This window comes from Alnus glutinosa, chromosome 1 (assembly GCF_958979055.1).
Source record: "Alnus glutinosa chromosome 1, dhAlnGlut1.1, whole genome shotgun sequence".
NCBI classification, from domain to species: domain Eukaryota; kingdom Viridiplantae; phylum Streptophyta; class Magnoliopsida; order Fagales; family Betulaceae; genus Alnus; species Alnus glutinosa.
This window is the reverse complement of record NC_084886.1, coordinates 50,155,442-50,170,818: the sequence shown is the minus strand read 5'-3', so window position 1 is coordinate 50,170,818 and position 15,377 is coordinate 50,155,442. Positions and strand designations below refer to the sequence as shown.

At 34.2% G+C, this 15,377-nt stretch overlaps 1 protein-coding gene across 7 annotated transcripts; it reads left to right on the top strand.

Annotated features, from left to right (window-relative positions):
- Positions 1-5,088: 5,088 nt before the first annotated feature.
- LOC133856742 (uncharacterized) lies at positions 5,089-14,336 on the top strand. 7 transcript variants are annotated; one of them, XM_062291794.1, is made up of 16 exons: positions 5,089-5,475; positions 6,666-6,716; positions 6,795-7,031; positions 7,350-7,448; positions 7,547-7,602; positions 7,825-7,936; positions 8,238-8,417; positions 8,822-9,088; positions 11,112-11,324; positions 11,424-11,627; positions 11,722-11,847; positions 11,964-12,263; positions 12,368-12,466; positions 12,584-13,110; positions 13,209-13,259; positions 14,046-14,336. In XM_062291794.1, exons 1-15 carry the CDS (start codon positions 5,335-5,337, stop codon positions 13,240-13,242), a joined length of 2,646 nt encoding a protein of 881 aa, XP_062147778.1. In that variant the 5' UTR covers positions 5,089-5,334; the 3' UTR covers positions 13,243-13,259; positions 14,046-14,336. The 7 variants fall into 7 exon arrangements, with proteins under 7 accessions (XP_062147778.1, XP_062147795.1, XP_062147785.1 ...); XM_062291811.1 differs by having other exon boundaries at positions 5,092-5,475; positions 6,804-7,031; positions 14,043-14,336; XM_062291801.1 differs by having other exon boundaries at positions 5,092-5,475; positions 6,801-7,031; positions 14,043-14,336.
- Positions 14,337-15,377: the final 1,041 nt, after the last annotated feature.

Here is a 15,377-nt window from a genome sequence, read left to right as displayed (position 1 = left end):
CTAGGGGTGGGTCAACAGCCCTTGGTTTTTGTTTTTTTTTTTTTTTAATTAAAAAAAATAATTTTTTAAGTTTTATATATTTATATTTTTTTATTAACAATTATACGTGTCGTTATTTTATTGGTGTTGACATTATACACTAACGGAATCCGTAAAGTGTTTTGATGAAATTTGATTAGAGGGAGTTATTTATATTTTTGGCATACCACATGAACCTATGAATTCATTTTAATATCATGGAGAGTTAATTGTAAATCAAGTAAACAACATGAGAGATTTCACATTTTCTTTTTATTTTTTTTACTAAGAGTGACACATGTCATCATTTTATTAATGCTGATGTGGACATTAACAGAGTTTGTCAAGTGTTTTGACTGTTGTGACTAAATTGTTATTTTGGGTTACCATAATGACATATGAATTATTTTTATACCACAAGGAACGAATTGTGATTTATGCTAATTACATGGACTGATTTTACATTTATCCTAAAAAAATAGTTTTTTTTTTTTTTAATTTTTAATTTTCGTTTTTAAGAGAATAAGGGTATTATCGAACAAAAAAAAAGCAACGTTTTTGATAGTTTGATGGGTAACTTTAGCACACTTGAAAATTCAAATGAAACTTTTTTATATTTTTGCCAATGATTTACTTTTCACAAATAAAACAAAACACACTTTTAAAAAAAATTTTGCACACCAACTTATATGAATATTTTAAGAAAATACGTCCATATGTTTTTCAAAAGTGTGGAGCCATATTTATTACTTAGAAATGAATAAAAATAAAGAGAGGGGTAACCACACGACCACCCTCAATAGCTAAGGGTTACCGCATAACCAAAAGTTTTAAAGGGGTAGCTCAATTGATTTGGGACCACGCTTTATAAAGCGGAGATCACTAGTTCGAATCCCTCATCCCCCTCTTGTGTGGACATGTTGTAAAAAAATAAAAAAAAAAAAAAAAAAAAAAAAGGTTACCGCATAACCGCCTCTTTCCTTTGCTGAGAGTGGTTGCACGACCATCATTTTTTTTTTTTTGATAATTATTATTATTACTAAAAAAGTAAGCTTTCACACTAGGAAAAATAAATTGGTGTTGCATGTTTACTATTTGTTTATTTGAAAACACAAAGCATTTTTAAAAGAAATTTATCAAATAATTTTCTTAAGTAAACCCCGCAAACAACACTTTTCAAACGTTAATCTCACTTACAACAATTTTCAACTTTCTGTCACATAAAAAAAAATTCAAAATTTTAAAACATAGCCTACATTTGTTAGTTAACCCTCTCACGTCGCATCACGTGTCTTATGTGTGAAATATTTAAATAATGTGACATCGTTTATATCGATAAATATAACAAAATTAAATACTACCATAAAAATGGAAATAATCCTTGAATCATATAGTATTATCTTGGATGGTGATTCATCTGTGATGGTTTCAGCATTGAGGGAGAAAGGTTCCTGCTCTAGAGCCTATGGGTAGCTCGTGGATGATATCAAGACTTATTTGGTTAATTTTCTCTCTTTGGAAATAGCGTATGATCGGAGAGATACGAATAAGGCAGCTCATGTTTTGGTCAAGTGTGCGATTTGTCAATTGCTAGACAAAGTATGGGATAGAAGAGTGCCCCTCCTATATTCAAAGTATTGTATTAACATATCGAGATATTCCTGTTTGAGTAATAATAATATCGATTTTTTTAAAATTAATTAATTAATTAATTAAAAAGAAAAAAAAAAAGAAAAAAAGTTGATGTCAAAGACTCAAAGATATTTCTACTTTAGTTTGTCTCTTTAAAGCCCTTTTAAGAAGATGGGAGATAGAGCCTCTGAGGAAACATCTAATCGACCCAGGGAACATACAAAGCCCAAGTTGGCCCAAGATGGGAAAATGGACCTTCGAAGAAATATGCAGAATAAAGAAAGCCCAATTTACCAAGGGAAAACAGTCCCACAATTGCAATGCCTTGTTTACTTTTTATGCCGAAGCTTCAACAAATTTGGCCAACTAGTAAATTGCACTCTCCCCGGGAGGAAAATTTTGTGGCATGTGGTTTATTAGCTAAGGCCGCAGTGATAAAAATCATAGATGATGTTGTTTTGTTACAATAATCTTCTCTATTTTCTTGATTAATGAATGCAATCTGATTTTTTATAAAAAGTAATTAAAAAAAAAGTTGAAATACATTTTTTTTCCAATTATATTTGTGGTATATAGAACGTGAATACTTAGCAATTGCTAGCGATTCGGAAAACAAATGTAAAAGAGTTTTTATAAAACTACTGCCAGCTCAACCACTAGGCAAGTTAGGCGGTTGCCTAAGGCCCCAAAAACAGGTTTGTTTGAAAAAAAGAAAAGAAAAGAGTCCAAATATAATTTGAAACGGTTTTTTTTCGAGTGGAATAAGACCCCGCATACAAGTTAGTTTGATAAAAAGAAAAACAACCTAATCATAAGCTGAAACAATTTTTTCTCAATAGAATAAAGCCCCAACGATAAGTTTGATAGAAAAAGAAAAAAAAAAAAAAGCCATCATAATCTGAAACAGTTTTAAAAAAATAAAAGAAGTATGATCTTTGATCTTTTTTTGAGACTCTTTAATTTCGATAGAAAATAAATAGTTAGAGGCCCCCATAATAGAACAATTAATACTAACAAAAATACAGTACATTATCTATTCTATTAGAAGACTCTATAACTCCCACATTGAATAGAAAAAATAACAAAAAATAAAATTCCTTAAAGGCCTTGTTTAAAATTCTCATCTTAGACTCCAAAATATATTGAGCCACCCCTGTATAGAACTTACCTGTCTCAGCAACAAATGTAAAAGAGTTTCTATAAAGCAATTTGGACACCTAAAACTGTCTATTATTGAATGTACTCAACATTTCAACATTGTCCTGTTGAGCAAGTTTCTAATATTTAATCAAAGCCTTTCGATTTTTTATTTTTTTATTTTTATTTTTTAAATGCAACCGTCATATCACACAAAATTACTGTGCCATCAAATTATTTATTATTTCTTTTTTTCTGAGACTAAATCATTTATTACTTACTCAAACAAGAGCTTAGAGGTGGAATATAATGCTATGTTTGCCGATTTTGTATCGAACTTAAAATTAGGGCCACTAAAACAGATTGACCCAACTTGTTTGACCCGCTAACTTATTAAGGGTCAACATCGATACGACCTGTTTAGATAAAATGGTCAAGCTCTTAAATTCTAACACGACCCTGCTAAATAGCGAGTTGACCCACCCCTATCCGACCCATTTATTAATAAAGTCTATAAAAATAAAAATTTAAGCAAACAAAAAAAAAACATATTGTTTAAATAATCATATTATTTCACAGTTAAAATATAAAACATTTAGTTGTTTTATTATTTACTTGTTTTGGTTCAACTTCTAAGTTCGAAAACTTGAAATAAAACAAAACTCCGCTAATTTCTTTTAATCTTTACCTTTTTTATTCAAGTTATAACTCAATAAAAGAAAAATACTTGTTTTGTTTTTTGTAAGATTTTTTTAATTTAGTATTTACTCTTTAGACAATGAGAGAAAGAAAGAGGCAACATGATTGTTTAGATTTAATTTTTAATCTTAAAAAAAAAAATGTTTAAGTATACGGATCGACCCATGTGTCAAACAGGTTAATGAGTCAAACAGGTTAACCCTGTAACAACAATTTTATTAAATGGGTCTAACGGGTCAACTATTTTATACCCCGAACCATTTTAAGTTTAACCCTAACCCTTTAACTTTGTGTCGGGTTCGCGAGTCGCGTCAAAAATTGCTGGCCTTACTTAAAATATTTGTTAAATGCTTCGTTGATAGTGTTTTTTTTTTAATTGTTTTTTAGCCAAAAAAAAAAAAAAAAGCAAGAGCACTAATTAACAAATTTAAATAGAAAACATTCAAAATTATTTTTATATTTATATCACATTAAAACACTTTTTTTTAAAAAAAAATTCTAACAAACAATTAAAAATATAAAACACTCTTTAAAATACAAAAATAAATTTTCACATTTATGTCACGTCAACACCTTTTTCTTTAAAAAAAAAAAAAAAAACCCTAAATACATTAGTAAACATACCATTAGAGCATTCAAAGTATCCTCATCAAATTTTACTCACCAAAGTAGTTAAAAACCACTTTTTTCTATTATGATGAACCACTTTTTTAAAATTTTTCCAGCAACTTCACAATTTTAACTATTCACTATCACTATTCCGTTAAAATATTTTTTTTTTTTTTTTTTTTTTCAGATTTCTTTATTCATTCTCTATTTAATCTTTTTATACAACAAGTTACCATACACCTTTATATTGAGATTATATCATTGCTAAGAAATTCACAGAAGTTTTCATTTGCTTCTCAATCAAATTCAATAAATAAATAAATAAAATATAAATGAAAGAACCACAAAGTTTATATCAGGGACAAATAAACCTTAATGTCCATGAAATAATGACGTCATTGTGTGAGAGAGATGGGAGATGGGAGAAGAAAATGGGAGAAAAAAGAAAAAAAAGTATGCTGATTATGTGAGAGAGATAAAAGAAACAAAATTGGTGAGAGAGTTGGTGAATGAATATTACTCATCAAAATTGGTGAGTATTTTCACTCACAAAAACTTTTTGGTTAAAGTGATGAGGCTGCTGGGAGCGGTTTTGTAGTATTTTCATCAAATTAGTTCACCAAAAAACTATATTGGTGAGACTACTATGAATGCTGTTATAAATGAATGAAAAATAACTAAAAAATTCGTGTTTACATAAGTCCATTATAAGGTTATCATATTAATACAAGTCAATCAATCTTGACAACAAAAACTATCAATATTAAAATTTATTGAAAATCTATGTCAATTTGCAAACCAAACAGAAAACATAAAAACAAAAATAAAAGACAAAAGCAAGACAAGAACGTAAGATGCACGCGACACCAAAACGCGTGAGCCTGTCACGTCCAGGTGATAAAGCCGCCTTATAAATGGCGGGAGGCTCGGTTGGGTCGAAATTTCTTACGCCCAATCACCTCTCTGACTCTCTCTCAAGTCGAACTATTCGCTAGTTACACTCCGACCCCACCAAAACCCTCAAATCCCAACCCCCCCCCCCCTCCCCAATCTCCGCCACCCCTATAATCCCCACCACCCTCCCTTTGATTGCCTTTTCGGTTTTGGTTTAAGTCCCTTCATCGTAAATTTCTCCATTTCTAGGGTTTCTTTCGGGTCCTTCTCGAAACCTAGGGTTTTCTCTGTGTGTGTGTGAGAGAGAGAGAGAGAGTTGGTGCAGACTCGGAGCTTTTGATTCCAATGGAGGCCTCGGCCGGAGTTGCCGCCTCCGCCGCCGTACGTGGCGGCTCTATCTCGATGCCGCAGCCACCGTCATCATCTGCGTCGAACCGCAAGGAGTGGCGTGCTGTCTCGGAGCATCGGAACGCCGGGGACGAGGTAGTGGTCTCGTTGAAACGCTTGTGTGGCATTGGGGCTTGTTTGGGTTCCGAGAAAATGTGGGAAAGGAAACGAAAACTGAAGTAGGAATTTAGGTTTTTAGACATTAGTGTTAGGGACAGCTTTGCTTACTATACTTTACACTGATTGAGTTTCTCAACAGCCCACTTGAATAGTAGGGTTAGGGTTTATGGTTTATGGATCCTTTTTGGTTCTGTGTTAAATTTCTTTTCGTTGGTTTTCTTAGCAACCAACATATGCATAAGTTCGATGATTTGTGTGTGCGTTTGTAAAAAAAACGGTGGGATTAAGTTAAAAAAAAGAAGAAGAACAAAATCCATCACATTTTCTGTTCTTATTAAGGAAAAGGGTACGAATTTCTAAGTTTCAGATTTTATTGTTAATTTTGTTGCTTAACTACGAATATCTCGTCGTTTCTCAGTCTGATGATCTTGTTTTAACGTTAAGTTGAGCAGACTATATTTCCTTTTAGTGCCTAAACCATGAATAAACTTTTTTGAATTAAAGATTTGATTTCATCTTCTTAAAAGACATGTTGTCATTGAGCTAATGAAACATCATCATCAGTTGGGACATTAGTTGGAAATGTTCTACCGCAGATTATCTTATCAAAAAAAAAAAATTTTCTTATCAAAAATGTTCTACCGCAGATTATGGTAATATAACTGTGGGGAATACGGGGGAACAAGAAAGTAGAGTGTTAGGAACTTGGACTTGAAGTAATTGAGGGAAAGAAAAGAAATGAAAATTTTGTGTTTACTTTGTTGTTTGGGAGAAGACCTTAGGTTACTGTGCTCAAAAGACAGTATTATGTTATTTTGATTTAGTGTAGTTGAGCTTTGCCAAACTCCTTGAAAACCAAGCAACTCTGTGTTGATCTATATTAAAGTTTTAGTTGATACATTGATGATGGAGGGGAAATGGAAGGAGAACTTCTGGAGTTACTCTTCACTGAAATCTAGGTAAGTGGAGGAAAAGATAAAGAGAAAATATCTTCCAGTTTTTTCCTGGATCAGAAATAATGAAATAGTCTGTGATTTGAAATCTATCTTGTCCTGTTTCCTAAACCATTTAAGGTATTCAAATGTGCATTGGGAATTGTTTATAAAGATAAGGATTTGAAGTTTGGTAGTAAATTCTCTGTTCATAATTAGGCATTTTCTGATCCACAGGAGTTGGAACGATCAAAGTTAGGGCAATCAGATGAGAGAACTATATATGAGGTAAGGATTCTGATATTGGAAATACCTTGTGATGTTGAGGAGTTATTTAAAATAAAGATGATTTGCTGTTCTATCAAGGTGCAGCAGGGAAGAGAGCCGCTTGATGTCGACTTCTGTTCAATCACAGTGGATGGTACCTTAGACGAAGACCTTTTGCCGCAGAGACTTCATAATGTTACTAGGCAAAGAGAGGAATTACAACGGACTGAGATTGGACTTACAGCTCAAATGATTGCAAGATCTGAGATAATGGGAATGCAAAGCAACTTTGAAGCTCAGATCAAAGAGCATGCTAATGCTGCCGCCAAGCATCAGGTTTGACCTTCCAAATTTTATTTAAGCTTATAATAGCATTATTTCTGTAGTGAAACTTGAGAAAGGATTTTTTTCTTGTCAAGGTAGTTGTAGAAAGTAACAATTCATGTCATCATTTGTCAATGTGATTATGTGATAAATCTGGCATGACCAGTTTTTTCGTGTGAAGTCATATGTGGACTGTTGTGAGCTTTAAAGAAATATATTCTTTTAAACTTACACGTTGATTACACCTTCGATCTCTGAGAGCAGGTTCCTGAATAGGATACTAGTCGCCAATAATTGCCTGCTGTTATAAATTTGGGTTTATTTGGGCAGGAGCAACTGCGCGAAAGGGAACATGCTATCCGTGAATTGGAAAGGAAGATGGAAGAGAAAGATAGGGAGCTGCATGCAATTAAATTGGAAAATGAAGCGGTTTGTTGAGTGCTTGCTTGTTTTTTTGTGTTCTTTATTCCTTTGGGTAAGGTGCTATAAAAAGTTCTTAAATAACTTTCCTTATATTGACTGGGTAGGCCTGGGCTAAAGAGAACCTTCTGAGAGAACAAAATCAAGAACTAGCATCCTTCAGGTGCGAATTGTATGGCTAACAGATGTATTTTATGCTCTAGCCCTTTTTCTTCAAGTTTGTGAATGCGTGTATTTATGTGTGTTTTATGCTTTTAGTCATGTTCTCTTCAATTATTTGCTTTGTTTTTCTTTTGGTTAGCCTTGACAGCGGTTGCCTATGGGCATTTACTTGAATGAGAAGAAAACGGTTTCCTTATATTTTAGTATGGTCTAAATATTGCAGAAGAGAACACGATCATTCTGAAGCTGAAAGAGCCCAACATATAAAGCAGATACATGACTTTCAAGAACATATTCAAGAGAAAGAGAGACAGCTTATTGAATTGCAGGAACAGGTCCGTTTATTTGCATTTATGGTGTACTTCTGTTGTCATATTCAAGTGAAAGTTAAAACTTCAAGTTCCCTAATGCATGTGTAAGTACTATGTATATGTTGAATAAAGCATTGTGTTCTTGTTCAAAGTTTCCTAATTATATGATGATAAATGTTATTATTTGGAGAATGTTAACTTATAGCAATAGATAATTGTCAGGTTTTAATTTTTCCTCCTTTTTCCTCTTTTATCCTCCTGGAAGCTATTATATAGTTGCCATTGCTTCAGAGGTTCATTGCCTGATAATGATCTAATCTTGCAGCATAGGGTTGCTCAAGAAACCATTCTTTATAAAGATGAACAATTGAGGGAAGCGCAAGCCTGGATTGCTCGTGTTCAGGAGATGGATGCGTTGCAATCAAATACTAACCATTCTTTACAAGCTGAATTGCGAGAACGTACCGAACAATATAACCAGCTGTGGCATGGTTGTCAAAGACAGGTAGCTTGCTTTTGAATTCTATTTTGCAGTTTTAGAGTGCGTTGAATTGTGAGAATGCTCAGAACAGTTTATACCTATCTTTGGATTGTCAAAGACAGGTTGTCTTATATGTGGATGCACATGAATGCGTAAATGTATATTATTCTGTCTTTTTCTTATTAGCTATATATTGGATCTCTGTGGTTGACCTTTTGAATTTTCATTAATCTGTACATTTATCAGTGATACTTAGGTCAGCTTTTGTTGACTAATATATGCTGCAATAGATGAAATGCAATGCGGTTTAATTTCTGCCAAGTGTAATCTGTTTGTGTCTTTGATTTTGATTTTATTTATTTTTTCTTTTTGGGTAAGATAGATGTACAATTTTTATTATTGTTTGTCTTTTGGGTTTTTGTTGTTAGTTTGCAGAGATGGAAAGACTTCATCTGCATACATTACAACAGCTCCATCTTGAGCTTGCTGATGCACGGGAAAGGAGTGGAACTTACAATGGTGAGTCGCGTTTATCCCAAACAAATTCAAAGGACGTATCTCAGTTTGCACAGAGCAATGGAAACCAACTAGATGGCAATAGAGGTGGTACATCGGGTGGAAATTCTGGTGTCCTTCCAAATGGGAATTCAGACAATGTTTCATCTTTTGCTTCAACTGACGATGCATCAACCCAGGTAAATTGCACTTTTTGGATTGTCATTGTTATTTATCTTTATAAAGAACTGGCGCTTTTTCCATTTATCATTTTCTGCTGCTAAGTCTTATGGGTAGAACCATGTATATTTGACATGCATAATGGATAACATTCCTTTCTTTAAAAATTAATGGAGTTTTCTAAAATATTAATAGTTTTTTTTTTGATAAATAAATATTAATAGAATTACAAAGGTCTAAGAATTCCAAGAAAGACAATCAATGAGATCACCCATGGACCTCATCCAATCGAACAGTGATTTCAAAAGTAGAGTTGATCTCAATTTTGGTAGCTTTGTTCCATAAAAGGTGCTAGCATTTAACTCCCTCCAAATAGTCCACATAGCAAAGTGGTATAGACTACCAAGTGGCGCTTATTGTAATGATTTCTCCAACATCCCAAAAACTCCACTGATATAGGTATAATCCTAGAAATCCCAAACAAAGAGAATACTAACACATTGAGAACGTTCCTATCATGGGTTTGACCGACTACAATTATACATTTTGTTACATTTTTAAGTGATAGCTTATGTGTATTTTTGCTTGTATTCTTTTATTCTATTACTCTTATATGGTTGTAGACAATTTTTTTTTTTTTTTACGTAAGAGAATTTCATTAAAAAAGCGTAAGGCGCCCCTAAGTACACAGGATGTATACACAGAAGCAACTCAGCTAGCCCACATAAAATACCCAATAAAACCACAAGGAACCCACAAGAAAACCCCTAAAAAGCATAATAGAAACCTTCACAAAACAAAAGAAACCCCCAATAGTAACCCCCGAATACAAAAAAAACCCTAAAAGCACCCAAACCAAATATTCTTACTGTTTTGCATTTGTTTCGACCCCTTAATTTTGCCTGATGTTTTGGTACGAATATAACATTCTTTAACGTGGTTGGTAACTTTGCATGAGTTTTACAGGTTGAACAATGAGAGCATAGCCAGAGCAGCAAAGTAGGTTTAATTGCTGAAATACTGGAAGGGTATTTGACGAGTCAATTTTTGCTATAAAGTTATTTGAATCAAGAAAATAATATTTCACACCTTATAAATATATGTTAAATGAAATCACTGCAATAAAAGAAATATTATTAACTAGATATTATAGAATAATACCAATAATCTCAACAACCACAATAATAATAATCATGTTAATAATAATTCTTACATAATCACTATGTATTATTCACTTTAAATATTTAATATGAAAGGAAAATGAAATATGTTCTAGTTTGTTTCATAACTACATTCAATGCCGTGCATAATTCAAAAGCTAGCAAATAATAAAGGTAAATAGTTGAGGCTATGGTGGCGGAGTGGCAGTATATCTGGCAGTTGAACTATGCTTTGATCCTTTAGAATGAAAATTATATTTGGATAACTGTTCATAGAAGTCGATCCTTTAGGTTGATTAGCTTTGTAATGTATAGAGATAGGAGGGAGAGGCTATAGGGAATGAGGGATGGAGGGAGAAAGAGTGGACCTTAAGATTGAATAGACTTAGACTAGAGGGAGGGAGGGTGACATTCATGTTGATTGATAAAGATGCTGAAGCTTAACAGGAAGGGGAAAAAATGATAAAGATTTTGTAGTTGATGTCGACATAGGAATGTATATAAGGGTGGTTTATCTTCTTGTTATAAATGTAATTTGAAGGAAGTGTATATTATAAAATGGAAATACCTGTGGAAATGTATCCTATAACATTTGGAATACTTATTTTTTTCATTCACCTCATTGCTTTAGAAAACAGATTTTTGGATGTTCAACTGATAATACATATGATTAGTGTGTCTATATATATATATATAGGTGAGTGGGTGGGTGTGCATGCACATGCGCATTATTTTGTTTATTTATTTATTTTGTTGAGTGGAAAATTATTGTGCACTTGGATATGGGTCTTTGGAATGAAAATTTATTATTTACAAATAAAGGGAAATAATAACTTTAAATATGTCTACATAGCATTTCATATCCTTCTGCGATTATTTTTAGACCGACCGTGTTCCTGGTGTACCAATTGCTCCATCATCTCTGCTTGCAATGCCTACCTACCTCCCATCTGGACAAGTGACTACTTTGCATCCATATGTTATGCATCAACAAGGGGTTCCCCATTCTGTGCCATCACATGTTCCTCCGTCTCATGTTGGACATTTTCACTCAATACCAGCAATGGGTTCCCTCCAACAGTGGCAGAACCAACAGGTTCTGAGAAATGACGAACTTCTTTTCTGTTCATATTTTATGTATCAGTATTACTCATGTTATCTGAAATTCGTTCATCATTTTTTGTTTTTGTTTCAGGCTGTACCAGAGGGTTCACAGATATCTGCACAGAATGAAATTCAACCATCCCAAGTGGACCAAAATCTAATGAGGTCAGATGCGAACTACAACTATGAAATTTCTGTTAATGGACAGGCTCTTCGTCAAGACTATCTGGATGTTCATATTAGCCAAGGGGCAAAGCCTGATTCTGGAATCTCGTCATCAACTGGGGAAGCACAGGTTTTGTGAATGAAGTTGTTAATGTTCTGATTATTAATATGCTGTTTGGTTTTACATGCCATATTGACAAGAACCACCAAAAATTCTGTTTCAGGTTCTTGAGTCAATTGACAGAGGTTACATGGTTGCCCCCCAACCAGAGCAGAGCCTGCAACAAATTTCTTCCCAATTTCGCGATGCCTTAAGATTGGATGCTCTTGACCAGAACAGCGAAAACAAGGTTTGTCATTGTTTGTTCCCGTTATTTTTGTTATTGTGGGGTCAACCTGGTTACTCTATCGAGCAGCTGGTAAGTATGACAGTGATCGAGCTTCTCTTGTACTTGAACTGGCGCAGGAGCCGAATGTTCTGACTTCGACTAATCATGGGCTAGAAGGCCAAGTTTCAACAGCAGATCAATTAAGTTCTGCTGCCAACCCATCATCATCTGATGCCTCGATCCAAGATGTTAATCTCAGTGAAACTGCCATAAACAATGCCACTGGTGCAGGCTTGCCTGAATCATTTGTCTCAACTCGGCAGGAAAATACACCGACAGTGGGAAAGACTTCAGAGCCTGCTCTTCTTGATGAAAGATCACTGTTGGCTTGCATAGTTCGCACAACTGCTGGTGGTCGAATTCGGATCAGTTCAACGGTTAGTGCGTTTACTTACTGTTAGGCCATGGTAGCAAGCATGCGACTTTTTATTTATTTAAAATTGGTTGAGTTGAAAATATTTGTTATTTGTGTTGACTACAGCTACCAAATAGGCTGGGCAAGATGCTTGCACCTTTACACTGGCATGATTACAAGAAAAAATATGGGAAGCTTGATGAATTTGTGGTTGGTCACACTGAAGTAAGTTTATTGGAATTTTAGCATGCGCATGTGCACATGTGAACACATATATGTTTGTTTTCTTTTGGTTGATATGGGTCTATAATCTAATCTGAGAGCCTTGAAACGTGATATCAGCTATTTATGATTGAGGGTGACTATATTCAACTTCGGGAAGGAGCTCAAGAAATGATAGCAGCTGAAGCAGCTCTTGCCAAAGTTGCAGCTGCAGCTAAAGCATCATCTCCTTACACCTCATTTGTGCCTTCTATGGCTGTTACTCCAATGGCGCAACCTCACCGACTGAAAAAGGTTCCATCCATTGAGTCAAAAACTTTACAGGCGGACAAGACAGCTCTGACGGAGTATGCGGTCATCTCTCCTTCAACTTCAACTGATGAGCCACCACAGTTCTCTGTGATGCCGAATCAGCAACCAAATGGTGTTGGTTTTGGTCTTCCTAGAGGTCTCTCAAATATAAAAATTTTGAGCAAATCTAGAGATCCTCGGGAAATGAATGGCCCTGAAAACAGGCCAGTGCAATCTGCATATTTGACAGTTGGAAATGGATCAAATCTTAATAGATCAAGTTTGAGCAATACCCAAAGCACAGGCTCAGCTAATGGGAGAACTAACTTGAATTTTGTTGGAAAACAGCAGGGCAGGTATAGCTAAACAACTTCTAGCAGGCTGCAAATTTAATTTTATACCTGGGTACATGGTTATTGAAGGTTGTCGAGCTAATGGTGTCTTACCTTGACAGGATGTCCAGTGCTGCATTTACTTCCAGAAGATAGTAATTACACATTTTTTGGTAAGTAATTTGAAATGTGTTTGCATAATATTCTCCTTGGATAATTATTTTTGAATTTTTACGTTTACTGTTCTTCTCATTGTTGTGATTTTGAAACAACCCAATGAAGGTATGTATAATTGAAATACTGCGATTTCTGAGTCATCAATGATTCGATCAGATAATCAATTATTTTAGTACCTGGTGTTGCATATGAGGTTAAAAATGAAAAGAGCTGCAGCTCATTGTATCAGCCATAATCTAGATGTTGAATAATAATGGGATGGTATCAGTGTCTTTGAAGTCCATAAGCCTCTTTGGTGGCACGTGAAAATATTTCATTTGCCAATATATGCAATTATTTGATTCTATTAAAGGTTATTTAGATAAATGGCCGAAATTGCGTCTGTTTATTTGTCCGTCATTACAGATGCCCCCCCCCCCCCCCCCCCCCCCAATTCTTTAGTGTGCACAGGCATTTATGTGGTCATTGGTATTTCTTAATTGAATGCATATACTTTTTACATTTCTACACAAATCTTGGGCTTGTTGCCCAGTTATGTAAGCTGAAAATGTTCTTTCCTTTTATGAGTTTGAGTACCATACACCATAAGCGCTATTATTCTTGTTCTAAAGATGCAGTAAAATAGTATAGGAGATATTTCTGAGTTCAATGCTTGTATCTGAGAGTTTGTGCTGAGTCAAGTTATTCATGGTCATGTAGGCAATATTTGGCCGGGTGCATTGAGAAAGTTAAATGAACTTCAACAGCGTCATTTAATTTATTATTTTCTCTAATGACAGGAGACGGGGGAATTATGTGGATAATCTCATTATCAGGATGATGCACCAGTCTGCAGATTGTTGGAAAATATTTGGGGATGGATACCGGTTTTGCAAGAGAACGTGTTGTCGCCGATTGAATTGTCAGCGTTCTGATTGGAATTTTTACTTGTCTTTTTCGGCTTGCTTTGATTTATTTTCCTTTGCTTCGTATTGTCAGAATTACAACATGCATTTTGTGAGTGTTTTATCTGACTCAAAACAAGACTCTCTGCCCTCGGCAATGATATTCATGCACACAATTGCATTTGTGCATCTGATATCTTATACTCATTTGGCTCAGCTTCTTTGCGCTTTCCAAGTATATTGAAAAATGCAGTTGCTGTTTGTAGCTTCCATGGTCCCCAAGGAGCCTATATATTAATTTGCTCACCTTTCAGCAGAGGCTGAATTAACTATTTACTTTTCCGTCGCACATTCACATGAAGTGATTTTCACAAAATAAGTATTTGAGCGTGGTTTTTGTTTTATGGCTGAAGCCTGAAATAACATTTACAAGAACGAGGGACTCTTCTCTTTTTCTCATTTCTTTTTTCATATATGAAGATAGAATTGAACCCACCATTGTGGTATCAATGAGACAAAAATACTCCTAAAAAATTCACAAAAAAAAAAAAAAAAAGGAGAAGAAAAAACTAGAGATTACTCGTTCCCAATCAATATCCTCAATTATAAGAATATATCAATTATTCAAGATGAATTGATCTCCATGTGAAGAAGCGTCCCAGTGAATAGGATCTAACCACCTTTTCTTCCTGTGTGGCTTTTGATCTGTTTACTACACGTGGCAGATAAGTGTTCAGTACCTTTTTCGTGTATTTCTTGGGGAAACTGAGCAAGATTATCTACCGTCTACGTTCAGTCGTTTTTGTTGCCTGGGAGCCAAGATGGTGGTTGTTGCCCTTGTGTTATTGTGTTTTTTATTGTTTTTTATTTATTTATTTAATTTATTATTATTATTAATGGTATTTTTGTCATTATTGGGCATTGACAATTTTTTGTAATTTGATAAGGACATTGTCACAATCTAAAGTTTGGTGGGGAGGAAAATATTATCAACTGAGTGGTAGTTTGAGAAAAAAATTTCACTTGCACCCCCAAAATTTGTTATAATTTTTGTAATGCTACTCCCAAAGTTTTCAAAAGTTTGTAATGTAAGTATATGTTGTATCAACCATTTTCAGTCAATCCTTATCATTAGGATTTTTAGTTAACTAAAACGGCTAATAAATTAAATGTCTTTTATACTTCTAAAAATTAAAAATCCAATTTTAATTTCAATTTTGTTAAAATAAT

Bases quoted from the DNA above. Each gene is read 5' to 3' on its own strand.
- LOC133856742 (XM_062291794.1), top strand. From the start codon at position 5,335: ATGGAGGCCTCGGCCGGAGTTGCCGCCTCCGCCGCCGTACGTGGCGGC. The intron at 12,264-12,367 runs GTTAGTGCGTTT...TGTTGACTACAG, and splicing joins GAATTCGGATCAGTTCAACG to CTACCAAATAGGCTGGGCAA. The intron at 12,467-12,583 runs GTAAGTTTATTG...ACGTGATATCAG, and splicing joins TTGTGGTTGGTCACACTGAA to CTATTTATGATTGAGGGTGA.